This window comes from Acanthaster planci, linkage group LG04 (assembly GCF_054643075.1).
Source record: "Acanthaster planci isolate LZ-2023a linkage group LG04, COTS_SCS, whole genome shotgun sequence".
Lineage (NCBI taxonomy): Eukaryota > Metazoa > Echinodermata > Asteroidea > Valvatida > Acanthasteridae > Acanthaster > Acanthaster planci.
In genome coordinates, this window is record NC_141780.1 from 5,316,621 (window position 1) to 5,341,477 (window position 24,857).

At 42.4% G+C, this 24,857-nt stretch overlaps 3 protein-coding genes across 8 annotated transcripts in view; 1 reads left to right on the forward strand and 2 right to left on the reverse strand.

Annotated features, from left to right (window-relative positions):
• Positions 1-534: 534 nt before the first annotated feature.
• On the reverse strand, positions 535-7,956 carry LOC147799323 (cytochrome P450 2D9-like). Its single transcript, XM_087136162.1, has 4 exons — positions 7,529-7,956; positions 5,460-5,584; positions 3,701-4,663; positions 535-2,989 (listed from the first exon to the last, which is right to left on the reverse strand). The coding sequence occupies exons 1-4, from the start codon at positions 7,810-7,812 to the stop codon at positions 2,811-2,813; spliced, it is 1,551 nt and encodes a 516-aa protein (XP_086992288.1). The 5' UTR covers positions 7,813-7,956; the 3' UTR covers positions 535-2,810.
• A 2,228-nt stretch (positions 7,957-10,184) lies between these two features.
• LOC147799324 (GRIP1-associated protein 1-like) overlaps positions 10,185-24,857 on the forward strand; it is a 40,962-nt gene continuing 26,289 nt past the window's right edge. The window contains exons 1-5 of one of the 4 annotated variants that reach the window (XM_087135896.1): positions 10,185-10,522; positions 23,322-23,388; positions 23,684-23,745; positions 24,034-24,060; positions 24,622-24,729. In XM_087135896.1, coding sequence (XP_086992022.1) covers positions 10,238-10,522; positions 23,322-23,388; positions 23,684-23,745; positions 24,034-24,060; positions 24,622-24,729 — 549 coding nt within the window. In that variant the 5' untranslated portion in view covers positions 10,185-10,237. Of the gene's footprint in view, positions 10,523-21,521; positions 21,661-23,321; positions 23,389-23,683; positions 23,746-24,033; positions 24,061-24,621; positions 24,730-24,857 lie in introns of those variants that run through there. The other 3 variants (XM_087135894.1, XM_087135895.1, XM_087135897.1) reach the window with 3 other exon arrangements.
• Positions 12,219-18,965, reverse strand: LOC147799325 (uncharacterized). Of its 3 annotated transcripts, none has more exons than XM_087135900.1 (9): positions 18,826-18,965; positions 17,153-18,174; positions 16,458-16,543; positions 15,727-15,855; positions 14,340-14,536; positions 14,112-14,200; positions 13,667-13,741; positions 12,673-12,747; positions 12,219-12,373 (listed from the first exon to the last, which is right to left on the reverse strand). In XM_087135900.1, exons 2-9 carry the CDS (start codon positions 18,107-18,109, stop codon positions 12,230-12,232), a joined length of 1,752 nt encoding a protein of 583 aa, XP_086992026.1. In that variant the 5' UTR covers positions 18,110-18,174; positions 18,826-18,965; the 3' UTR covers positions 12,219-12,229. The 3 variants fall into 3 exon arrangements, with proteins under 3 accessions (XP_086992026.1, XP_086992024.1, XP_086992025.1); XM_087135898.1 differs by having other exon boundaries at positions 16,443-16,543; XM_087135899.1 differs by lacking the exon at positions 18,826-18,965 and adding an exon at positions 18,620-18,816 and having other exon boundaries at positions 16,443-16,543.

The window sequence follows — 24,857 nt, forward strand, 5'->3', positions numbered from 1 at the left end:
TTGACCTCGCTGTGCCGTGACCGGACGCAGGCTTTCGGGGTGTAGTTTAGCGGGACACATACGGTATGAGTTGGGGGTCTGTGTGGGTAGAGTGTACGGGTTATATGTGCGACTGACAGTAGGATCGACTCCGAGGAGGATTTGGGGGAAAATGACTTAAGTTGGAAGTGTGCTTCGGAGTTGCAGTTCAAGGGCAAGTCGCAGCATAGAGCAACGGGGTCGCGCGTGGAATGCAATGCGCTGTGTACGATCCGTATAATCTACGTGTAGATGGTCCTTGCACGCTCGCTGTGGAGTACATGTACAATGTACTGTACATGTACATGTACATGTAATAAGTGGTGTGTTTAGTAGCGTGTACACTATAATCCATATGCATATAGGGGAACAGTTTGTGGGAGCGTAACACCATGTTTAAATTTCGTCTTTGGTCGCCTGCATTTTGTTGAAGAAATAACGGTACAGTTACCATTTGTTGTTGTAAACACAATTGGATTTTGTCTAACTGCATCCACAGATAAAACGATTTCGTCATTTTGAGATCAATAGTAGGCCTATTATTTAATTCAAATTCGTCGCATGGTTGGATGGTATCTGCATGCGGTATTTTTACATTTTATCGTTCATTCCTACTTTAAACATATCGACTTAATTTCTGTATGTCTGTTTAGCATTCTGCAACCTAAAAGAAGTGAAATTATGTCTCTTTTATACACAATTTGTGCGCCATCAGTTGAAAGAAATAAGGTATATACCGTCCATAGGCAATACTTTCCATCATATTTCATGCAAGATAAACATACCAAGAAAATTGTATTGATCCTTCAAGGAACACAGGCTAGTGGCCTCTTGGTGTTTCCCGTTGATTTCTTAAAAATACGAATAGTATAGCAAGAAACACTCCTTAGGAATTCCCGGTAAAATATTCCGTTCACAAATTCCCCCTCTCTCTGGCCTCAAATGACAACAGGAAGGGTGAACCAACGGTCCTGCATGCATTCCAAACATACGCACGCAAGCGAATGAGAAGTGCATATGTGAGCCAACCTTACTATGGAGGCTGAGGTAGACTTCGCATATGGTTGCCGAGGCAACATTGAGTTAAAGACCTGTAGATGAATTTTGCAGACCGTAAAAGTAGTCAGTTCATGCTTCAAGCGAAAGCGAATTTTTGCCGTCAGATTAGAAAGTCGTGCCGCAAATTCGCTCGAGTTGAAAACCTTGGGCGACATTTTGCTGCAAATCCCACGTGACGTCACATTTACTTTACTTTCATATTTACCTGAAGTATGAACCGGCCTTCAGTCACTTAGAACCATCGGCTTAATGCCCACTGTCACCAGGATGCCAAAGTGAGTGATATATCAAAACATTGGAATAATCAAACAAACCTAAACTACTAAGCACAATTATGATCTTCCAAATTATTTTGTGGGACCAATTCACAGAACAATGATGGCCAGTCGTGTGAGTCCATAGGGAAGTTGTTGCAATGTAATAAAGTGCTCTTCCTTCAATTTTCATGTCAACTTTAAAAAAATAAGAGTAACACACAAACGTACGTGATGAAGGCCGGTTCATACTTCAGGTGAAAGCAATAGCGAAGCGAATTTGACATCATGACAATTTTGTAACGCAATTTCGCTCGAGTTAATGTGTGCAACTTTGCAGTGTGTGCAACTGGCTTTAACTCTTCCTAGTGTTAAGGCTAGTTCATGCTTAAGCACAAAAGTAAACAAGAACGCAAATCCCGATGTCAGATTAATTATAAGCCAAATCCTGAAAAGGTTACCATATTTTCGACTCAAGCGAATGTTGCCGCAAATGTTTTGAGACATCTATGGTGTATTTGCGTCGCTTCCGCGTTTTCCTAAAGTACAAAAGCCAAAATAAAGCAACTGTCCTGGTGAGATTTTGTGGGCGGCAAAAGCATGTGGAAAATGAAAATCACAGCTCATCAAGCGTAAGTACGCAGCAGAAATATAACCAGCCAAGAGAAAATGTGATGTGAGCTTTAAGAATATGCACAATGAGGATGGAGCTGAGCGGAATTAAACTAGGCACATTGGGAAACTCTGTAAGCTTCGTATGACATTATGGACAGTGGATTAAGTACAAGGAGAGATTCGCAGGTGGATCGAACAAGTGATAAATGCAATAACTAATGTCACTTTCACTTCAAAACAATCATAAAGGACCATTACCTGTCGTCGATTACAGAAAAAGTCACGCACGATAATGGATATACCCAGTACATGTACATATAATAGAAATCATTAACATGCTCGACTGATTACAATAGTCGCCCAGATTTATGTAACTAACTTTACATTAGAAATCAAAGCACTTTAACTGAAATTTAACCTTTAGAGGATCCACCAATTTTGGAAAGTTCTGAGTGATATTCCAGTTAAAATGCAACATACAAGTTTCTTCTATTTAATTAATTATCGAATGGTTTCTTTATATTATTACTCCATTGACACCATTCATTTGCAAAATTGCTGTGTACTTCGCACAAAGGTCTTGAATGACATCTCTCTCGCATGAATTTCTCAAACAGCAGCAAAAAAAGCAACAAATAATATTGTCTCAAGCTACGTTTATTTTTTTGTATTGATTTATTTTACTTCTAAATCATCCGAATACAGCCATCTTTGAGGTGCCCCCTTTTCTTGCCAGAGCATTAGAATAGAAAAAATCATCAAAAGCAACGGTCTTGTCTCGATGAACACAACTTCATTCTGTTTGTCACTCTATGCCATGGTTTACGACCGTACCTCCCAAATTTCCACGACATGCTTTTCTGTTTACTCTCTGAGCTCTGCTTGCAGACGGTACTTGGGCGGACTGACCCACAACCACAGTGCTTCCAACTTGGGTATCGGATCACCATCCGGGAGCTTGATCTTAAACTTCTGGATGAGCGCGACGTAGAACAGGAAGTACTCCTTCTGGGCCATGTACTCGCCAAGACATGTCCTGCGTCCTGTATATTCACGGTATACGAAAATGAGTTAGCTTCCTTTTATGTTTATTTCTTAAGTAACATGAAATACTGCTTGCATCTGTGGAAACTATACGTGCGAGGTTACTCTACATGGTTCATAAGTGTGACATTACTTCAGTTTGAACCACGCCCATTGCACCTAGAGAAGGCTTAGTCGGGTCGGTAATTCAGCCACTGGCATCAAACATCTTTTGGTGAGCATGGTTTAAATTCTAATTTTTTCCTCAGTCTCATAATGCTACGCAGTCTTATTACATGGAACTTCTGGAGTGATGCCCGTATCCAACTAAAGCTGAAGACACTTTCCGCTCTCAGTAATCTGATGTAAGCAAATCACGGGGGCGCAAGGGGGGCAGAAACTAAGTATCCATAAGCAGCTAACCTAACATCAACAGTAAAAGGGAGTCAATGCAGAGATATGTAAATATGTCCTACTTTCCTCCTTTCCCTTTTTGGTTTCTTTCCACTGCCTGAGTCCCCTTTTCATCTTTCCATTTTTCCAAGGGGGGGGATACAAGTGGCCCTAAGGGAACTGCCTCTCACCCAAAAACCCACGAGCACCAGAAAACTATAGGACGGCCCTTAATGCTTGTTCTAAGGTCTGCATTTAGGATCAGGCAGAAAGCCACTCCCAATTATTGTTGGAGTTCCTGTGGTATCTAGATCAAAGGTATTAAAATGTGTACAAACCGATGCCAAAAGGAATGAAGTAAGGTGGTCGCTTGATTCGGCCGCTTTCGTCGATGAACCTCTCGGGCCTGAAGTTTTCTGGATCACCCCACAGCTTCGGGTCGAAGTGGACTGCGTAGATGTTAGGGATGACTGTCGTGTCTTTTGGGATCTTGTAGCCGAGAATCTCGACATCATCAGCTGTGAAGTGGGGAACCAGAAACCAGACGCTGGTGTCCATGCGCAGAGTCTCGAGTATAACAGCCTCGGTGTACGGCATGTTGTCCTTGTCCTTAAGGGAAGGCGGGCGGTTCCCGATGACTTCTTGGATCTCCTGGAAGACGCGCTGCTGCACCTCAGGGTGGAGAGCAGTGGCCAGCAGCAGGAAGAGCATTGGGCCCGAGGCCGTGTCTGCTTGGTCGGGGATGAAGAACCACAGCATCCACAGTAACTTCTCGTTGGTGAACTCTCTCAAGTCGCTGTTGGGGTTGTCTTTGGCCAACTCGATCAGACAGGCGTCCACCATGTCTCGCGGGTTGTCCGGGTCCAGGGTCGCCTTGTGGTTGTCGACCTGCTTCTGGACAAACGCTAACACTTCCTTGGTCATAGCTTTTCCTCTCTGAAGGCGAGCGTTGAGTCCGAGTTTGTCAAAGAGGGGCAACAGCGGCTCCACATGGTAAAGTTTGAAGACGTCCGTATACCAATTCAAAACGGATTCCAAGACGTGATTAAACTCCTTGTCGTCTTCTTCGTAAGTTGTGCTGAAGACCATAGATAAAGTCACGTTTAGCATGCAGGAGCTGATGGATCGGCTTGGCTCAAACGGCTGTCCTTCCCTCTTCTGGAAAAGCTCCGCCAAGTGATTGGCTTCTCGAAGGACGATACTCTCAGAAGCTGGGATACCGTAGCCAAACTGACGCACGGTTCGCAACATGTACTTCTTCTCTCTTTTCCAACTCTCGGTGTAAGGCTCCAAGAAGACACCTGGGTTAGGGGTCAATTAATTTCGACCAATCAGAAGCAACAAGCAGGAAACGCGCAAACTCTCTGTAACATTTCGATTTTTGTCTTGATACTTTATCCGTTGAAGGCGCGAATGGTACTACAGTAATGTACACAGTCAAGACAGGCATTTAAAAAGAAATTTTCACTGTATCGGCAGTGTCAAAACTACCCATCGGTACCAAATATAAATCGCACCGATCTGACCGGACGCGGGTGACCGAATAAAATCAAATGCATGACGTTAGCATCTGAGCCAGGGACGTTGGGTACTTCGCCTTTGCAGTGATCGAGACCCAGCCATTCATAAATACATAGCGTCGCGCTTATAAAGTTCTGTCAAACAGGACTCACGACTTGTTTGCCCAGTTCAAGTAGCTGGAGTGTGCCACAGAGGTACGAGCCTCGAGCTTGACCAAGAGAAGGCGCAATTTTCTTAGCAACGGAGGCTCTTTTGGTTGGAACCATAGAGCTTTATAGCTCTATTGTCGGAACTGAACTTCACTCGTTCACAAACGATAAAGAAATGCACGCGTTGTGGTCACATCGCCACCAGAACGGCTCTTTTCAACCGATGAAGGGATGCTTCTGCTCGAGGCGGATATATTATGATCAATGAAGGAGTCTGTTCGTATCATGCAACAAAACGGTGCCAAGCGAATACTAGTTTTGTTCTCGATACTGTAAATTACCCTGTAGATTTTCCAGATTTTTTTCAAGAAATAGAGACTAATATCTATGTTGTCTGAGTGTGGAACAATTTCCGACAACCACTTACCGATATTCCTGTGGTTTTCGTTGACATACGTAAATGGCCACACGCTTGGTCGGTCAGACACAAGAGCCGACTGCTTCACAAAGGCATCTTTAAGAGACTCCAAGCTGTTTAAAATGAGCATGCGCCTGAAAAAAAAGACGGGAAACAGCAAAAAATTGTACATTGTTTTTAATCTTAAACATTACCTTCTTCTCGCCGCAAAAGTTTGCAAGATGACGAAAGTGCTTTTTAGATTTTGAAAAAAAAACAAAACTTTGGACTAACAACAGTAGTCGCGTACCAACTAGTTTGCGAAAGCGCGGTGATGACGCACATATGCACCGTAGTGATACGACCGCTCTCAACTATCCAATGGGAGGCCGCCATTTGTTCGAAGATATTAATATCTACACCAGCATTCCAATTTACATAAACGGCTACGCCCTCACTGAAGCAAGATCTCCAAGACGTTATTCACTACTGGTGCAAGAAAGAATGGGGGAAAATGCTTTGCAAACAAATGCAATCATGGCTATGATCACCGATCGTCTTGGGCCAAGACTACCCGACGGGCTGCACAAGCTTACTCGGTCCCAAGAGATTCATTCTCAACATAAATGTCGTGTGTAGACTCCATTCCTCTTTTTGACATGGTCAAGCTAAAGTAACATCAAGAATCTGACGGGGGGGTCCTCCATGTTTAAGCGCATTAACAATACCAAGTGTGCCTCAAACACAAACAAACCAAAAAAACAAAAACAAAACAAAACAAGCAGACAAATAAAATTAATAAACAAAAAACGTGTGATCACCGAGCGACTCGATAACAAGTCCAGATAGACAACCTTCCGCGTCTCTTTATAAACATGCACGTTGAACGGAATCGATAACCTGTGACCTTGACCACGAGAGCCCAGTTTCATACATTGCAGTGGGTCCTGGAACGTACGTGACCCCAGTCTCCGGGTGAACATTATATGATAAGGCAAGGTAGTGAAGACAATTAATCCATCTACGTTCAGACGAATAAACAAACACGTGAAGTAACCTTTGGATCGTTTCTCTGGCTGTCCCACCTTTAAACTAAATTATTTACTGTTTGACCATACATTTTGTGACGCACCATTCCAAAACCTGGCCAATAATTTTGCTGTTTGAGGATTCTTAACACCACACACACTCTTCATTTAAAGGAGGTAGTTCACAGTTATCCGAAGTAACCATTTTTGTCTGCTGCAAGCTTTGGTATAGATCCGGGCAATGGTAGTTTGGGATTTGCAGTTTTCCTTAATAAATAATTTCCATAATTAATATTATAGCTTATTCTTCAGTCTGGTTTGGAAATGGTGGGTCAATGTGTATAATACGTATTCACAGGGTAGCGTCCAAAAGCGATTTCCAACGACCATCAGACTCTTCCCAATAACCAAAAAGGTTACCTTGGAAAACCTGTCTCGGTAACATCTTCAACTCCTTGATTTTTCAAGGCATGGGCGTAAATCCTGCGGGGGGGGGTATCTATATCCCTCCACACTTTGACTGGGAGGAGGTGGGCTATTGAATCATCCCTTCACTTTTTCGTCGTGAGAAAAAAAATAAAGCAGGTTATGAAGAGTTTGTGGACTTCCCAGCAGCAAAAACGTGAAGTCAACTGAAAGATATTCTATTTATAAAACGCAACAATTCGTCAATTAACACAAGAATTCCGCCCGGTAAATAATATGTTGAGAGTTCAGAAATTTTTCAGCATGAATCCACGGTTAATCACCAGAGTAGTGAAGAAAGTAATTGCGAAATGATAGTGGGTTACTTTGCTCGGCAAAATGTATCCAATTTGCAATTAGAGAGAAAATATTACAACTTTGCAAGACAACCGTAAAAGGGGCAGGTCGTAAAACATCTATAAAAAAGAAGAAGCGAACATTGGTTATCATCCAGATTCACATAAATCCAGATACATAGGTACACATTATTTTGCGCAAGTATAATCCGTTCATGAATATCAAGTTGATTACGTCCGAACATCAATCAAACCCAATAGATGACCTGACGTTGCCCAATTACCCAACCAAAACCAAGGCAAGACTTACTTTCCCAAGTACAAAGTCAGCGTGAACATGTCAGGGTGGTACTGTTTTCCAATTCGGGTGATGTTGGCATTGGTCTGTCCGGAATCTGGAGCGATCAGCGGAGAGCTCCCGATCAAGGGCCAGCCCCGAGGCCCGGGCGGGAAGGTGTATTTCCTCCAGTACGTCAGATGCCGCCACACCAGAGCTGTCACAAGGAATGTCGCGACGAGGCACAAAGGGAAAGCGACGGACGAGCCGTTGCTCGCGCTGGTCAAAACGGCGATTACGTTGTCAGCGATTGCCATGCTCTTGGAAATGTAAACTGATCTCCTTTACTCTCGGTTCACATCAACTGTAGGCGCCGAACAACGCCTGTTTTTGTAAGAGGCAGGTGAAGTTGCAACTGAGTTACTGGACTGTCAGGGTGACGACTGCAGACTGTATTGATGATGCATGACGTCGAGTATCAGCGTGCAAAATCAAGGGTCGAGTATACCAAAAACAGTCCCGGTTTGCCAAGAGTACCTGGCTAGGTCACGAACCCTCTACTTTAAGAAACATGCGTGGTTACATTTAAAATGACTAAACAAAAATGAATGGTTGGAACTTGAAGTGAGATGATGTGTTGGAGATTTGCTTTTTGCGTTTTAGGCGGCAGGGGATTCATGGAAGCACACCTTGGCTATTTCTGTTCCTATTTTTTTTTTACCTTGCAGGCAGGCGGTTTGCGCCTGTTGCATAGCCTAATTCTCTTTACAATTCGCATATGGCGGAAGGATACGTACATGGCAGTGCACTCACTGTCGACATTTCTTCCACCCACTTCGAAGCTATGTTGAATTAAAGTAGCTCTATAGTTTCCAACAATTGGGTCCAAACTTCTGCGTTTGCATACCAAATTCAAATCACTGACCAGGGATGCGCACGCAACCCAAAGTGCACTGGGTTTCCTTCAAAGAAGTATTTTGGAAATAGCCGTCAAAGACGGCAACCTACAGAGACACGGATCTACTGGCGAATAATCAAGGATTCCAGGTTTACCTCACCCAAGTAGCGAAACACGCGCTTAAGTAGCCTACATGCACGTGCACCAGCAAAGAAGACAGCCTATGGTCGGTACCTTCGAATTCTATCCCAGGTCCCCCGGTCAATGTTATCTCCAGCGGGAGCACAGACCGTGCAATGAAAGACACCTGTGACCGGACTGCCGGTGGACGGGACCCAGCGACATTTGGCAGGAACGTAGCTGGACCACACACCTTCCTTTTCTGCTGTGACTCTAGTCTTGGTTCCAAGACGTCCCTGTAGTTTATTCAGCGACACAAACCATCACACGACGAATTACTATCAGCGACACGAGCCATTACTCGACGAATCACCATGCAGGAAAATATTAACTGACCCTTTGAAAATAAAAAAGGTACGTTCGAACTTCCACTAGGATGTCTGCAGCGAGAACTCCCGAGCAAAACGAAGAACTAAACATGAAGAATTAATAAGCATTGAACGATGTTCATATTATCTAGATATTGTGTACAGCGGTAATCGACGAAGTGGGATCACTCGAAAAAAAGGAGAATTATACAAAAAATATCATATCAAGAAAGTACGAACCAATTTGAATGCTGTATTATTGTTTGTATTGGGCTTACACGAGCACTGTGTGCTTACGTGGGATCTTGACTTTTAAATTAATGGAGGGGACACGAAGAAGGAAACATATTTTCAAGGAGCAGGGGAACATCTAACGCATTAATAGTACCTGCAGTCAGGTGGAAGTGCTTGAAACCACAACGCATGCATAAAGAGGACAGGGCAAGATGGTGGGGGAGCGACTGGGACGCACAAAAACTTGAAGAGGGTGCTGTCACAAGGAATCGTGCGCCACAGACTGATAAACGCATAGACCACCCGTGATTTTGAAAAGCATGGGCAAACAACCGGCAAACGTTCACCTTTTTTGCTCTTCGGTACTGCTATCTCTTCTTTTCAAATGCTGCAACCTAATTGTTTTGAATCCCTATGGACCAGATTAAGTAAATACTGTGACTCATACCCCAAAAGATATCGAAACCAACTTAAAGTGTAGCTGCAATGAATTTTTCTTCGACACAATTTTTTTTTTGCATCTTTGTACTTTTCTTCAATGTATGAAAACTCTTCCACACTCCTATTTGGTTAAATGCACTCAGTGCACACTTTTAAACAATCAAAATAATCCATGTTTTCCTGGTCAACGAGGGCGCTGTTGCTGTGAAGTCATCCAGGGAAGACATAGCTCAGTGCATAGGTATTTCTGTTCAAATTGTGATCCAGAATTTACAAACTGATAACATTTCTGAGAGAGGGATTGATGGTTTCTTTTTGCGATGCACATAAACAACCATAAATCAGCAAAGAGGAGAAAACTTAGTCAAGGAAAATCTACAAAAACGCAGGACTTTTTTGTGTACAAACCAATGTAGCATTGAGGCTTCTTCCTAAGATGATATCACAGTTTCGCTTATGAATATCGAAATACTTATTAGCATAAAACATAAAAACCAAAAAGGCATTAAATACCCTTCCAAACAGTGAAACCAAAGTTTAAAATAAGGTTTACTGGGGCAAAAAGGTGCATTTTACAGGTTTGTAGTCATGTCATTGCAGCTACCCTTCAACATTGGAGTGAAATCACCGTCCGAGGGCGCCCTATATTGTTTGGGGAAGCAATAATTCAAAAAACAAAACATGCTTTTCAATAATTTCTATAACCTTTCAAAACCACATTTTAAAAATAATGTTATAATTTCCCTAAATGGATTAAAACCTCGAACTAACAAATACAGTTTCATTTCTGGCTCGGAACATACGTCCAACCGAACTGCTGTGAGGCTTACTGCTCCATGGGCTTATACTCGTGATTGTGCTCAACTTTGCAATAGACATCGATCCCTTCATTATACTGGTTACGAGTCGAAATCAGAAATATGCAGTAGGCACATTTTGGCAGCGTTCGATTTTGTGTTCGAAAAGGTACGTATAAATGTATGTCATGGCTTTTAACCATGTATTTTTTTTGTAAATTGAATAGCGATCACGAGCGTTGTGCCACCCAGTAAATCATGGCTTTCATTTCCAGTTATTGAATTAATTTCTTCGTAAGCTGGATTGACGCGGACGAACCTAAAAAGGTAGATCCATCAAATGTATCCCACAAATGCGACAGTGGAGTCCACAGCTTTGGACGAGGTTGCACACTTTAAATTCATTCGTATGTATGCAACATCCAAATCTAACGAACAGGTTCATTTTCCTTGGGCAGTCTGGGAATCCCTGGAGAGTGTTTCATTTCATATTCCCACCACCACAACCAGACGGGACAGCATGCCAACATTCGAGTTCAGTTCGTCGTTAGTTAAGGCGATCGCAGCAGTCATTAAATTTAAGCCTAAATTTAAGCAAAGCACACAATCTGCTTGAAAATGACCAACCATAATGAGGCATGTTTGAATTTCCTGAGCAGCGGCCAGTTCGGGGATGATTCAGCCTCTCCTGTCTGACAAAAAAATTTCTAAGCACACTGGCGGAGAATTTACAACCGTTTTGCCAAGTTTGCCCAAATGAGTAAACATGCTCAAAAAAAAAACACACACACCAAAAAACAAAAGATATCAAAATATCCAAAGATTTCCCTTTTCGGGTCATAAAATCTTGTATTTAAATCCATACTGGAAGTAGACAAAATCTACCCCAAGACTTCTTAAACATAACACTGTTCGGCAACTATGAAGATGCCAGTTGAGCTTGTTAGGCTTTCCAAGTGACATCTAGTTGAAAATGAAAAAATTATACACTTTACCCATTACTGGGCAAATATTTTGGTTGATGTATATTTTGGCCTCAACTGCAACTTTGTGGGTGTGTGTGTGTGGGGGGGGGAGTTGGCAGAAGGGAAGAGCCAGTTTTCCAGCATTTCTTCCAAACTGACTCGTTAACTTTAAGTTCTGACCAAGGATTGTCACCCTGGTAATTCAAAACGGTTCACAGTGCGGCTTTTAAAATTTTGCTAAATATCAGTCGATGAAACATTTTAATTGGAAGACCCCAGAGTGCAGAGTAGCGAGTATATTTTGGAAAAAGAGTTTTCTTTATTAATTCACAAAGAAGAAAACCATTGATAATAACTGTTGCAGGGGTGTGTGACTAAGAAAAGATGAAAATTAAAAAAAGGTGATCGAAATCACCAATTTGACTGAAAATACATCAGAATTTGACCCCCTTCCACCACTAATGGTTTGCAAATTCGCTGTTGCCGAGTGTCTCCCCCTCCCCCAAAAAAACAATCCTGGCAACACCCATGCTGCCTTGAGCTGTCATTACCAATCACGGACAGCCTACAGCGGTGCTGAGCATTACTTGTATTGAGGCTAACAGTTCAAAAACCAAACGATTACCAGAGGTTCTGTTCGTATCGTTGGGATGGTCCCTCATAGTTGGCAAATTTCTCAACCTTCTCCGAGTTTTGCGGCTCCCATACAACAGTGTTCCTCCGAATTATGGCAATGTGGCATTTCATCCATAATGGAAATAAAAACTAGAGCTCTGAAACAAACGACGTTGACGTCACGGCATACACTGGCACACTATTCTATAAACAGGAGCCGTCCTGACCATAAATGGGATAGATGTCATAGTGGGGGTGTAACAGTTCTCTTGTAGCTGTGTGGGATTCACAAATCACTAGACAAGTGCCTCCGTTGCTGGCTTCCTGTCTGCTTTGGCCATTTTCTTGCTGGGCAGTAGATGACGCCTCTCTCGAAGCCACTTCTCCCACTGCCTTCGGTGCAGCAGGTACAGTTTCATCGCAGCCTGTGCATCTTCGATCTGCAAACCAACGGTGAGGTGGTTAGTTTAGAAAAATGAGATCTCAACAAAGCATGTTGCAAGCAGCATTTCTAGGTGGTTCAAAACTGTGAGATAAGTTTATAAGCTTTGACAAAAGATGTTTCAAGTAGCATGTTTTTTATACATTACATGTATTGCCATGTTTAGAAAAGTATTTGTGAAAAAAAAAGTAGACATAAGACAAAATACAGAATATACAGGGAGTAAAATTATTATTGTTCGGCCTCTGAGGCAAAAAAATTCACTCAACCAATTCAATGTAATTTGAAAATTCTTACTGAGTTATGTTCCCCTTTTTGCACGTTGACTTTCAAAAGGAGCTCTGTCAACTTCCTGAGGCCTGGCCTCTTGCTCTATGATGTCAAAGGAAAAAAGAGGCAATATAAAACAATATCAAACTCTCAACATTAATGGATGTGTGAAAATGGGTAACATTTCACATCTGTACAGTGGAAACATCTACATGGTGTAGGTATTACGTCTCTGAACTACAACACTTCAAAGTTATCTTTGTCAAATTTAACTTTGAAGCAATTTTACAGTCTGAATGCTGCAAAATATCATTTTTATTAATACAGCAAGTAACTTGGCTGACATGGACCAGGTCTGCAAAGAACGTTGGCAGGAGTATGTACCATACATTCATGTTGTTATGTATATCATATTTCTCATATCTCGTGCTAGATCTGTTGACCAGTACAACCTTTTGTTGCCGTCTGCTGTGGGGCAGCGCAGACATCCGGGATTCTCACAAAATGGCAGGAACCGTGTCAGTGAAAACAGCGACCATGGCGATGTACGCACGCACCATGTCCAAGGATCGGGTCACACAATCTTTTCTTTGATGAGTACGTACGCGCACGCTCTCGTTGCAGTTGTTTTCAATGACGCAGTGTGGTTGCCACCAGCTATTTTGTGAAACTCCCGGATGTCCGTGCTGCCCCATACCATATGAATATCTATTATTAGCAGATGCCACAATATTGTATTAGTTATCACACGAGTGCAAGACAGAATAATGGTGAAGCCTATGGGTGCAAATGCACCACCTTTGAATTTAAAGTAAATTTTGCAGTTGTGCGTTTTGCTTTTAGTGTAAAAATAGCGCAATGTGTTGAGTTAGAACAGTTAGTGCATTCTGTGGGGTTTGATATTAACTGTGAAACAGGGTTATATATCACACTATTTGTTGCCATGAATCAACCAATCAGAATTGAGAATTCAAGTTTGCCTGAAGATAAAACAGAAGATCATCAGTCTGTATTGACCAACCTTGAAAAGATCCTTGAATGGTTGATATGTTGATGTATCTCGAATCAAGCTTCGAGGGTGGCTGAAGTACAACACCTGTAGAAACCAAAGTCGCAACCGAAAGATTATTTACTTCCATCAACAGTTCCGAATGGTATATCTCACATTTCATAAATTGAGTAGGATTTCAAATTAGTTGTTGTTGTACCCCTGCGGTACCATGAATCCCAAAACAACTGTGGAGAGAGTTCAGTGACTGGGCATTTTGACTGATCAAAACCAATCTGACAACAGCACTGTCCTTTTCAAAATTTTAAGTAGAAGGGGATGGATAGTTTCATCTTTGCGATGATGCTGATGACGAAGAGATGAAATTCCAGAAAAAAAAAAAACAGCCAAAATGCCAACTGACAAGTTACAACAGATAAATACGTTTTCAAGACATCTTGCGAAACTGCATTTCTACCTTGAAGTCGTTGTGAAGGGCATGGCCCACAACAACCCTTCCCTTCAGTAGGTCCGACAGCTCCTTCTGGACTTTCTCAAAATCCTCTCCTGTCAGAAAAGCAGACAAAAGAAGGAAACGTTGCCAAGAGTGAACACTTTGCAAAATATCTGCATTTTTTTACCACACTCCCCCCCCAAAATGACAAGTACTAATGTAAACATTTCCTTTTAATAACAAAAAGATCACCTTTGTCTCTCAGATCTTGAGGTCGGATGCCGCTGACAAAAGTTCTGTAGTCTGTGACCGGTTCCCGGGGCTTGACATACTTGTCAAAGATGCAGGCACCATACTGGTTCACCACAGACACCCTGGCTAGGATGCTCTGTGAGCCTTTTGGGCCGGTACCCACCATCTCACAGTCCATTGCTAGGCACTTTGTTGGGCTAAGAGGGAAATGGAAATACCAACAATGACAAGAGACGATCATTTTTATTATCAATCAATCAGCACACTGTGCAATCATGCAAGGATGAACCCGGATGAGGACAAATAGTATTTTTGAGCATGTCCTCTTGAGTTAATTGGGCTGACTCCCGACCAATCAAGACCACGAAAACTCACATTTGTTAACCAGTGAACAATGCATATCGGAACCACGCTCACACATTACCGTCTCCGTATGTTATTACATCCATGTATACAGGAAAATATGGCATTCACTGCAGAAACACTGCACATGTCTTTGGCTCACGCCAAATTCCTACAGCGCATGTAAAATATGTTGTATCCTCCAGAAGTCCTCCAAATAAAACATAATTGGGGACTTCACCTTTACCTTCCAACCATTTGTTCCAGAACCTTTCTCAGTTCTTCAAAATACTTCACTGTACACTATTAAAACCAACGGCGCATTCTTTGTACTTTAACTTCCAAGGGCCATCGAGCCCCACGTGAAGAAACAGTGGCTACGCTAATTACTCTCAATCTGCGAAACTCCTCAAAAAACCTCGGTAGATTTTGAAGGAATTCGGAGGGTTAGCCACAACCCTAACAATCCATCCACGGGTGAAGGCTTGAGGATTGTTAGGACCTGTCTTGCACATTCCAGTGCACAAAGGGAAACATGTGTTACACTGCACACCGCCTGTACTTGAAATGCTCACAGGAAATCGAGCACTGTGCAACATGACAGCAACTAGCTTCTACTTTCCAAAACGCTGAGAGATCCTGCAAACTCCCTGCTGGATTTCAACATGTAGTCACGGGTGTACTGGATTCTGCCACAAGAAGTCTACTCGTAGGAAACGAAAGGCTATTGTAATGTAAATTGAATACGCTGGCATCGCCGCAGAACACAACAAACACGCTGCTGGCAGTGTGGAGGGCGTACATCTGTAAAATGCTTGTGTTCAAACAGACACCTGAAAGAACCTTTTAAATATGCCCGCATGTGTACAATTTTTGGCAAGTGGGAACGCCCCTTTGAAACTACGCATGGCAGTCAACGTGTTAAGTGAACAAGGATGGTTATGTTTAAATTAGCAACTTGAAATCAGCTTTGTACTTGTGTGATTAATTTTCAGAAAATAAAATGTGACAAACTTTCAAAATGTCAAGCTGAGAACTGGCTCACCCATTCTGTGCGTCCTTTCTGATGAGTGGATTGTAGTCTGTTTCTGATTGGACACTGTCGACAGCTTCTGTATTCTCATTGGCTCTGATCAGCGAGGGGTCGACATCATCAAACCAGATGTCTGGCTTGCTGCACGTAAACAAAAGATATCAGAACAAGTTGCAAGTTTAAAAAACCCATTCGTTATTATCCAATGATTAAGTTATTTTTCTGAGAGAATTAAAAATGTCTGTCATAATGATTGTATGACATAGCTACTTAGGCTACTTAGTACATCATCATCACATATTGAAAAGTCCTGACAATTTCAGTGGGGCATCAGAAAAGTAAGTGTGTGTGTGCGGGGGGTCTGAACGCCCTCTAGCACAAAAGTGGGCTATTAATGGTTGCCTCCTTTTTGAAAAAATAACTAGGTGTGGCCAACAAGAACAATAACTGGGGGGGGAGGAGTCATACCTCTCCCCTCCTCCACAACACCGGAGGGTACTGAAAGAATCACACTCATGCAGATACAAAGTGTAATTCATGTAAAAATCGCTCTAAAAAAAAACTGGTAATGGCCCAGCTTTCACAATATTATCTAATGGCACTTGTCCAATACTCAGTTCTGCTGGGTCAAACCAAGGTTGGGCATGCCCAACTCTGTTGACACAGTGGGGCCCATCCTAAGTGGGTGCTTGACAAAGTTGGAGCAGTGGACAAAGTTGGGACATTACGGGGTCACGGTTAACCTTGCTTTGGGCTCCTCGTTCGTCTTCTTTGCCTTTCCGAATTTCTTTCGTCTCTTTGCATCTGCTTCCTTGGACTTTTCAACAATCTGCAGTGGGAATGAGAGCAAATCAAACAGGGCAAATCATTGTCATCACAAAAATGTTTCATTTTCCATCTATGGCAGTGGTGAATCCTGTTTCAATTAATGCAGTAACGTGTAAAAAAAAAAGCTCTATCATTTAACCATGTGCCATATACATGTCATTTTCTGGCAGAAGAAATTGTGTCAGTTACTGTTCCAAGTTACCATTCAATACACAAAAACACAGCAAACTATGAGTTGTGCCCTCAATTTGATAAATTTTGTGCAGGACACTTTTGCACATCTGCTGCATTACACACTTAAACTAAATGTTTAAAAAGGGTGATTTTGTCACAGTTTGCTCAAGTCCGTTTTCCATTTTAAAAAAATTGTTGGCCCTCAAACCCTCATCTTCTTTTCCATATCTTGTTGGGTACCACCATTCGACATGGCACAAACTGGTCACACCTGGGTTAACATTAAAAAAAAATTGGTGAAACTGTCACCTCTGTAGATTTTGTAAATGGGGTTGACCTTCATCACGCTTTTAGAGTGTGACAGCCCGAGCGAAGCAAATTCTTTTCCAAATATATCTCCTTTAAACTCTTTTACACCTATCCCCCATGGACTCACTGGCAGCAAAGCCTTCCAGTTGGAGGACACCTCTTCCTGCTTCCTCTTGTCCATTTCTGTCTTATCACTGAGGCTGCTGCTATCCTTGTCAACAACGGGACAGTTATCACTGAAATGTTTACCGTTCCCTGCTTTCTTGACATTTCTACTCCTGTCTTGTCCCAGCAAGGTCAACCCAGATGCAGACTCGCCGGTTTCTCTGCTGGTTGCCGGTATAGCATCTGTAGAAGTGTTTGCCTTTTTAAACTTTCTGGCTTTCTTCACCTTGCGTTCCTTCTGCCCTCCACTCTTTTGAAGATTCGAACTTTGCGAGGATACTCGCGGAGCGAGAATGGTGTTGTCTTGACCTAGCTTAACAGCCTTTGGTTTTGAGCTGTTAACAGCCTTTTTAGTGGTCCTATAACCTTCATCTGGCTTGGTTTTCTCGCTCCCTTCATTCTGTTTTCCTACTTTGTTTTTCATTTTTTTAACATGTGGTGTTTTCTTGGCATGCTTCGATGTCCCCCATGTTTTTGGCATCCGCGGCAAGTCACCTGCAGCATCTTTGCTGGAGTTCAGCTTCTTTTTCAGCAGCCTGTTCTTCCTTTGGCGTTTCTTTTTCAACTGCAGGGCTTTTTTCTTGCTGATTTTCCCCTGACCTCCGCCGGGGCTTGCCACCGTGGAACCTTTAGACATTCCCGGTGGCGCACTCAGCATGGCCTTGGCTCTATTTGAGCCCGCCTGTCCCTCGTTCTTGAGCTTCTTCACCTTTTTGGCATGCCACCAGAAGGTTGGGACTGTCTTTTTGGAATCTGTGTCTAGGCTTTCCCGGAACTTTTTTGAGGGATTCAATTTGTTTCCATCTGAAGACTTCGACACAGATTGGTGCTTCGTTTCACCATGTTTACTTTTCTTCTTTGCCACATTTTCTTGACTGTCCCACGAACCAGCATGACCAGAGACTGTCCTTTTCCCCATCGTCAAAAATGTTGATGACACTGATCAATCATTGAAACTATAGTATATAACAGGATATTTGAAGCCTGAAACACAAAAAGAAACAGAAAATTTATTACTCAACATCTATAAACAGCATGTAATTGATTGAAATACAGTACAGCAGAACAATAACTATGAATCTGATCAGCAGGCTTGATGGTAATTATTAAATGTAGAAGAAAGAGATTACATTAAACAACATATTGAAAAATCAGAGCACAGTAAATTAATGTCATTACTTAGCAATGGTCAAGCAAATAAACACATGCACTGTGATGCAGTGATTATGAGAATAAGCAAAAGAAATTGGAGAGCAAGTAAAGGAACAAATTCCATTGATGAAGATAACCAGGTCAGTAACTTTAATATTTGCTTAACGCAAAAAGTTTAGATTATTAGATTGAAAAGAGTTTAGACTTGAATGTGGCATTGTGGAAATGGAAGGGACTTTAATAACGGTAACACCAACATCTAAGGATCTAAGCCTACTTCAATCATGCTTCAATGAAGTCCCCCCAGATATGCCAGATCCAGAACTGTGGGATCCGAACAAGAGCGTGGTGGACGTCAGACATGTCGGACCTCGCTGTTCTCATGTCCATTATTTCTGGTGGTAATAAAAGGGCCAGCAAAGCCGTACATTTGCAAAATAAATCATTTAAGAATAAATGAACAACTGGGGAAATAAACTTAACCTAGTAATTTCTCTGTGAGCTACAGTACATCAGCACACGATCATCACACGTGGAGTTTTCGCGCAACATCGATTAGGTCTGCTATCCTACCAGTCACGCGTAAAATTAAGTAGTCGTGCACTCGTAATCGTCGCCAGACTATCTCTAAAACGATTTTTTGAGATCCTGCGAATATTCCTTACCAGCATAAACAGGCTTTCACGTACAGTACATGTACAGTACTGCAGCACATGTACATGTACTTGCAAACCCGTAAGCAGGGCGGTTTCGAGGCAACTCGGACCCATGCCAACTCGGACCCACGACCAACTCCAACTCGGACCCATGCCAACTAGGACCCAATACTAATCCGGACCCACAAACAACTCGGACCCAATACTAACTCGGACCCACGACCAACTCGGACCCACCTGAGTCAACTCGGACCCAACCCCAGGAGCGTGATTAACTTGTTGAAAATTTTTATTTTGTCCACTTTTACATTTTAGCATTTGGTAAATGACACTTTTGCACTACATGCTGCCGAGATTTAACGTCCTCTCTACACGTTATGCAGGGAAACAGTGGCACAGGCTTCCCAGAATTTCTCCGTTTTCGAGTTTGAACAGGCATGGTGGTTAAAAACCGTGCAGGACTAGATTTGATATCAGTGATGTCTTGGAACAAGTGATAAGTAACCGACGAGCGTCGTATTTTTATGGAGGCACATTTCCTTTGATGTCTTATTTGCCGCTTGTAATCTGGAATCTTAATCAGGTATTAGCTTCCGAGGTACCGGTGTGATTAACCACAAGCACTGATTTTGTCACCTTCCATTCTTGAAACCCTATGATCGGGGAGTGGGAGCTTGGGACAACCAATGGGAGCAGCTTTTGGAGTGTGATTGACAGTACCAAATCATTGACGCCCTTTCTCCGAAGTTTTTTTGGCACTCCAGATCACCAGCAGAAATCGAATGAACTTTCACCAAACAGCTCCCAAAGTTTTTGTTGCAATAAAAAGCCAGAGATAGGCCTTCTGCTGTACATAAGAGATGCTGCATGCGTACAACACATACTGCAGATATACATCAATGTCACGAACATTGACCTTTAATAGTGTCTAATGGTGTTATCCCCCAACTCACTTTTCATTTTTTTTTTGGCCTGGCAAGTCTTACACCTCCATCTTGCCCCATTCCCCCCGCCCCCCAATACCGGCAAGATTTAGGCAGATGGAGGAATTCATCCATACAGGCCTTAACTGACTGTAAAAATAACGCAAATAGGTTGGTAATTTCGAACAATACATATCAAATCATTTTAAAATAAAAATGTGGAATATTTCCTATTGGCTTAAACTTGGAGACGGTTTTGAAGCGTCGTATGTCTGCTCGCGGGCTCATTATTATGGAATTCCATATCTGCCGTCGCCGGTCGCCCGTCGTCCGTCGCATTTTGCTTTTTGTTGTGTCCCAATTCTGCCATTTACCAGTTCCAAACATGCCATTTTCCGTCGTGCGTCGCCCGTGGTTTTTTTTGTCACGATTGCGCAGTGGTATTTCGCAATCGTGACCACGACGGGCGACGCACGACGGGCGACGCACGACGGGCGACGCACGACGGGCGACGCACGACGGGCGACGCACGACGGGCGACGCACGACGGACGACGCACGAAGGACGACGCACGACGGGCGACGCACGACGGGCGACGCACGACGGCAGATATGGAATTCCATACATTATTAATATTTTGTGATCCCACAGTTTCTTATTTTCTGCAATAAGACGTGCCATAATCACGAGGGATCATAGATTTATTTATATAAATCCCGAATTTGGGATTGATAGTTTCCGGTTTAGAGTATTTCTTTCACAAAAAGCCCCACAATGCGGGCCTATTTTGGATAGGGGGGGTATCCTCGGGAGAAGGCGAATAAAAAAGTTCATTAAATTGAAACGAAAAGTGATCAATCTGGCCATAATCTTGAATTTCAAGCGGAAAAAAAATATCTTGAATTTCCAGCGAAAAAAATGAAGGCCAACCTCTTCACGAGGTTTAAGGGTCGGCGCTATTTCGGCCAACGGACGCGTATTTGGTGTAACGCAACCATAAGACTCAGTGGGTCCGAGTTGACTCGAGGTGAGTCCGAAATAGCGTGGGTCCGAATTGACGTGGGTCCGAGTTGGTTGTGGGTTCGAGTTGGCGTTGGTCCGAGTTGGTACTGGGTCCGAAATCGCATGGGTCCGAGTTGGAATGGATCCGAGTTGGTTTGGGTCCGAGTTGACCTGATCCCAGCAGGGCCCTTCGTACATGTACATCAACGGTGTATATGTAGGGCCCTGTTTACGGATCTAGCTTTCACAATGTGTGCAAATTACACGAACTGCACATGTCCTGTTTTAATCTCAGCGTTAGAAGTAAAAAAAAAATAAGCATCCCCCCAAATATTTCATTTGAAAAGAAAAGATCTGAGAAACCGTACAGCCTAGTGGGGCTTCGAGAGTCGAAACCCGATTCTGTCGTGGGATATTAATAAATTGGGTAGTAGAGAGGATAGGCTTTTGCAGCATTCATGAATTGTAACATGCAGTTCAGCCTAGTCATCAGGGAAACGAAAAGAAGCATCTAATCGATATCTGCTGTAATTTGTGGTTTAATTTAGTTTCCACCGTTTTGATAACCGTGTTTCTCCTTCATCCGTGTCTTGTCACTGTCGTATGAAAGACTGAATGACACCGACGTCAATACAAAATGTAACATTAACTAACCGTTCTAAAATAAACCTTTTTAAAGAGCAATATCATCCAAAATGGCGCAGTCCTTGTCTGGAGAAGAATTCCAGCGAATGCAGGTTTGTTTAATTTTTATTATAAAAAATAAATGGTATTTCTGTTTTCGACTTAACAAACGAGAACAAAACAAATGTCAGTTTCTTTTTATTAAACTTATTAAAGGGCCCTTGCAATGATTTTTTGGGCAATGTTCGAACATGTTGTTGAAGTTGAACAACTGCGAACTGGCATGACTAGGACTTGTCCAGGCTGTGGTTGTGACGAACTTACATTGTCATTGACTGTTGCAGAACTCCCAGCCCAGGTTGGACGTCGTCTTCTTTACATTATGACTAATGTCCAGGATATAAAGGCATCCAAAGATAGTCACAGATTTACAACAATTTTTTTTTCACATTTTTAGAAAAATTTCAGCCAGGGCCTAGGCCTACCTCTGTCACTTTGTGTCTGGTAAAATTTACCTAACAGTGGTAGGCCTAGCTGAAATTTTGTTCACATGTTCATGTCCAGAATTAGCCAATTACTAGGTTTAAGCATGTTAGGTACATGAAATAATGACTCATAGAGGGTGCCGTATTTGGTCCTTTTCAGCGCATCGCATCTTTGAATCGGTCTGGTAACTTTGATTCCGATTACTGCCTGCTATTGCCATGGTTGCTAGAGTATGGTGAGGATGTGTGAAACTAGACTTACCGATAATTGGCGATATTATTGCTGGACAAACCAATGTCATTTGATTCAAAATTCACCATCTGAAAATTTTGCCCGTGGGTTTCATTGATAGTTTACTCGAAGGAAGGATAGTCTAAGACTAAACCCTATAATTCGTAAAATGCATGTATTAACATTTGTGGAAATGCATCGAGTACAACAACTTTTGTACGCTCTGCAGAAAAGTGATGGCCACAATTGCGCAACGCAAAGTGGAACTTTGTCGCTCGATATCTCGCTGTTCAGTTCCCAGAGCGGGACTTTGTAAAAGAACATTAAACAAGAACGTTCCTTTTCTATGATGGCGCAAGGTATAGTAAGAACCAACCAATGGTCTCCTTGAATCAACATGGTACGGTAAGATGGTACCCGTGAGAATAAGGTTGGACTGACTGTTGCATATCAGTTCAACCATTTTGGGAAGCAGGGAGATAGAATCTTGTTTCCATTACGTGACCATCCTCTGTTTTTGTAAACAAACAGGGTCTAATTTTGCCTTCATGTGTAAAAAATGTATTATCGCAACATGTCAAAGTGTGTGGATAAATCCGCAGGCATATATCCCTTCCCTTCTCAGCTTTACAGCATACAGGGCACGCCCGCCATGATGCACACAGGATGGTCGCGCAGTGAAAACAAGTTTCCATTCCCTCCCCCCCCGGGTCCAGAAATGGCTGAGCCGATATACAAACAGTCGGCCATCAACCTCGGCCAACAGTAGTGTCTGTCATTTGCAAGTCATTTGACCCAAAAATTGGAGTCTGAACAAACTGATACGAATGTTGTTTCACTGATATTCGTCCGTGGTTTATTGATACTTCTGAAAGGTTACTGTATTCTGGGTACTTCACGTGCAGAATGTCATTTGGACGGTCAAATTCATGGAGTGTGGCACCAGGTAGGGCTCCAACTGTTCTGTGCGTAAGGTACTTGAGGTATTTGCAGTATAAGTCTCTGTTTGGACAAGCTTACATGTACCCATTTTGTCTTTTGTTTTTTTGATGTGCAGGATCAACTTTTAGAGTTGAGAACATCAAATTATCAACTGAGTGACAGATGCCGAAAACTGGAACATGGTAAATTCCTAGTGCTTTGCTGTTCCTTTTCTTAAAAGAAAAAGTAAAAGCAATCACTGGACAAACGTCTGAGGCCAACTCTCAAAAGATTTTATTGTCTACTGCTCTGGCTGTTGTCTGTATTTTGTCAGTGGCAAACTCGGAAGTCATAGCCATAGGATAGCTGATTTTGGCACAGCCTGCTGCTACCTCCACATGCAATTACAGTAATATGGTGATTTTTTGGGGGGGGCAGTCATTTTTTACATGCTCAGTGCAATCCATTGCTCTTCATTCTCAATCCAATTCTTTGCAGAATTAACAAATCTTCAGTTGACTGCCTCCAATTATGAAAAGGAACTACAGAAAGCAAACAAGGTAAAAAGTCCAGTCTCTGTGAGTCTCATATAAACTCGGTTGATCTAGAGCACTGTTCTGTCATTTCAGTTTAGCATCTTGTACAGTATGTAGCGTTTGTATGATTCCGTAAGAGTCATGCTTTTAGCAAAGTGTGTGAGTTATTTTATATAAGGCTCCTCTAAATATTGTAGTATTCATTGACATGTATTTCTAATCAGTTTGCAGCTTTCTCCTTCCTTAAAAATTACTTTGAAGGCTAAGGTAATTTAATTACAGTTTTTCGTTACAATGAATTTTTTGTTTCAGACTATCAGTAAAAGCAAGAAAGCCAAGGTAAGTGAACAGATGCGACCTTCATCTTTCCGTTTGTAAGGTCCTCTCAACACAACTGGGGGTAATTGTTTTCAATTTGTGAATTTGTTGTGGAAGACAAGCTGCGGAAGTCTTTAGAAAAACCCTAAACCGAAGACTAAGAAAACTACAGTGAGACTACCGTTACATTCAGAGTAGGTCACTGATGTAGGCCTCCGATGGAACAGGTGATGTGTTAAATGCTACTCCCATGTGCACATCGAGAACCGTGTGTGCGCAAACAGCAGTTTGTCAAGATCTCAGTACTTGATAACATGTGCCATTGACAGGCCATTTGTTGACTTGGTTCCCTTTAAGTGCTCACGCTGACTAGCAGTGGTTAGACTGAATTTAAGGCAGGTTGTAATGAGCGTGTATGCATGCCTTTGTCGATATCAACTCGTGCCTTATCTCCAGAGGGGATGTGAATTGAAGCGATGTAAAGCACCTTATGAGAAAGTTGCTGGCACCTGTGGTCACAGTCTTATCTGATTGCCACCCCATTGCCCACGGTCCGTTTTTGTTTGTTGTTTGCTTGCATAGGATGTGGAGGCTCTGCTTTCAGAGCTGGACAGCCTCCAGCAGAAACTGCACAGCCAGGAGGAGGATTTCAGGCTGCAGAACTCCACCTTGATGGAGGAACTCTCCAAGGTACATTTGCAGGAATTGAAAAATTCCATTGATTTACTGCCTACAAGGCTGTTAACTCAAAAGTGGCCCATTTGATTAAAACAATTCCCATATTTGCTGTCCAGATTTTGCTTTGAATAGTAAAGCCT

Excerpts from the sequence above, each read along its gene's own strand:
- LOC147799325 (XM_087135898.1), bottom strand. The coding sequence starts at position 18,109 with ATGGGGAAAAGGACAGTCTCTGGTCATGCTGGTTCGTGGGACAGTCAA. Across the intron at positions 14,537-15,726 it reads AGAAAGGACGCACAGAATGG|CCCAACAAAGTGCCTAGCAA; the intron begins GTGAGCCAGTTC and ends TTTCCCTCTTAG. Across the intron at positions 13,742-14,111 it reads CCCTTCACAACGACTTCAAG|GTGTTGTACTTCAGCCACCC; the intron begins GTAGAAATGCAG and ends TGGTTTCTACAG.
- LOC147799323 (XM_087136162.1), bottom strand. The coding sequence starts at position 7,812 with ATGGCAATCGCTGACAACGTAATCGCCGTTTTGACCAGCGCGAGCAAC. Across the intron at positions 5,585-7,528 it reads CTGACTTTGTACTTGGGAAA|GCGCATGCTCATTTTAAACA; the intron begins GTAAGTCTTGCC and ends CTTTTTTTTCAG. Across the intron at positions 4,664-5,459 it reads CGAAAACCACAGGAATATCG|GTGTCTTCTTGGAGCCTTAC; the intron begins GTAAGTGGTTGT and ends CCCCTAACCCAG.